Source organism: Apium graveolens, chromosome 4 (assembly GCF_009905375.1).
Source record: "Apium graveolens cultivar Ventura chromosome 4, ASM990537v1, whole genome shotgun sequence".
Lineage (NCBI taxonomy): Eukaryota > Viridiplantae > Streptophyta > Magnoliopsida > Apiales > Apiaceae > Apium > Apium graveolens.
This window is the reverse complement of record NC_133650.1, coordinates 26,714,761-26,716,878: the sequence shown is the minus strand read 5'-3', so window position 1 is coordinate 26,716,878 and position 2,118 is coordinate 26,714,761. Positions and strand designations below refer to the sequence as shown.

The window sequence follows — 2,118 nt, the reverse complement described above, 5'->3', positions numbered from 1 at the left end:
TCTAAAAATATCCGATTTTAAAAATTATTCTCGATTAATTCCTGATTAATTCTTAAAAAATATTTGGCCGATTTATTTTTTGAAATCCTATTAATATTTATAAATTAATTTTGAATTATATATTTCATAATAAATAAGGTAAATATATTAAATATTATTAAAATTTTTAAATATATCCGATTTTTGTTCCGATTAATCCCTCCGATTAATCCCCGATTTACCGATTAATCACTAATCGGTACCTAAACCGATTAGTACCGATTACCGATTTTTACAACCATGTCATTAAGTCGTAATATATATAATATATTTTCTATACAAGACCTAATTCCATCGCCTTTATTATCATAATAAAGGGCGCGGCCTTAATAATTTGAATTCTGTTATATATTTGAATGACTTTTAACCTTACAACTTACCCAATTAATTCTCACAACCTTTGGCTTTTCATTTTACACCCTTTGGCTTTTCATGCTACTTGTAACCTACAAACTCTAGCCCTATATAAACCATTGTAAGATATGTGATTGATATATGAAATGAAAATCTTCTCTATTCTCTTAGTAATTGTGTTCTTGTAATGCTCTCTATATAATATATTCTATATTAGTTTGTAGCACGTTATCAGCACGAAAGCTAATAAGATCTGTGGGTGCACCAGAAGGAGAAGTTGGTTTACGAGTTTACACGAGTTTCTTGTCAACACAAGTACTAGTACTAGTTGGGTGATCATTACTTCCTGTCTCTACAAAAGTGAAAATGTCGAATCTTACGAAACTTGAGTTTAACGCACTTGATGTCACCGGCAAAAATTATTTGACATGGATTCTTGATGCTGAAATCCATCTTAGTGTAATGGGTCTCGGTGACACCATAAAAGAAGGAAATAAGACCTCTGAACAAGACAAGGCAAAGGCCATGATATTTCTTCGCCATCACCTTGATGAAGGCTTGAAAACTGAATATCTGACTATTAAAGATCCATCAACTCTTTGGAAAGATCTCAAAGAAAGATATGATCACCAGAAAACGGTGATACTTCCTAAAGCTCGCTATGATTGGCTACACTTGCGATTGCAAGATTATAAAAGTGTGAGCGAGTATAACTCTGCCATGTTCAAAATTACATCTCAATTGAAATTATGTGGCGAGAATATCACCGATAAAGATATGTTGGAGAAAACATATTCCACTTTCCATGCCAATAATATGCTCTTGCAACAACAATATCGTGAACGTGGATTCACGAAATATTCTGAGCTTATTTCTGTGTTGCTTCTTGCTGAACAAAATAATGAACTTTTGCTGAAAAATCATCAAGCACGTCCCACTGGCTCAACACCATTCCCTGAAGTGAATGCGGTGACTAATAATGAATATAGAGATAATAAATCATTTGGACGTGGACGTGGGCATGGATATGGACGTGGACGTGGGCGTGCCCGTGGTCATGGATTTTGGCGTGGTCGAGGCCGAAATCAACAAAATCGCCCCCACTTTAAAAGGAAGCCTTACTATCAAAAACAGAAAACAAATGAGGAGAAACCCGAGGGAAGTACGATGGTTAAAAAGGGTGAAAGTACTTGTAGCCGTTGTGGAATGAAAGGTCATTGGAGAAGTACATGTCGTACCTCCAAGCACTTTGCTGACCTATATCAAGCATCTTTGAAAAATGTTGAAACTAATTTCACCGAACAGAATGATCCTTTGGGGATTGCTCATCTTGAAGCACATCTTGGAAGTGATGGCCAAGTTGATCCTTCGGCCTTTACTCACATGGAAGTTGGTGATTTCTTTGAAGATGTCGATGTGAATATGCCTAAATTTGGTGGTGATGAGCCTAAGAATAATTAAGAAAGGCCTTACTTGCTTGTTGAACGTTTTCCTTATTTATTTTGGATTGTTAGTACTTAATTTTTGAACTATGATAATCATCCTTATCAGTTGCTTATGTAATTTTCTTTAATGAAGTACTTGAGATGTTTTACCTTTACTTCTAATTTTATTTTATTTTTCGTGAAGAAATATGGCCAGCAACCTCTCATCATGTGCTATAAAAGATGAGGAATCTTTTTGTTTGGCAGATAGTGCAACCACACATACAATTTTAAAAGATCA

At 34.7% G+C, this 2,118-nt stretch overlaps 1 protein-coding gene across 1 annotated transcript; it reads left to right on the top strand.

Moving 5' to 3' along the window:
• Nucleotides 1–759: 759 nt before the first annotated feature.
• On the top strand, nt 760–1,854 carry LOC141718448 (uncharacterized). Its single transcript, XM_074520833.1, has one exon. It carries the CDS (start codon nt 760–762, stop codon nt 1,852–1,854), a length of 1,095 nt encoding a protein of 364 aa, XP_074376934.1.
• Nucleotides 1,855–2,118: the final 264 nt, after the last annotated feature.

Coding starts and splice junctions, on each gene's coding strand:
- LOC141718448 (XM_074520833.1), top strand. CDS start 760: ATGTCGAATCTTACGAAACTTGAGTTTAACGCACTTGATGTCACCGGC.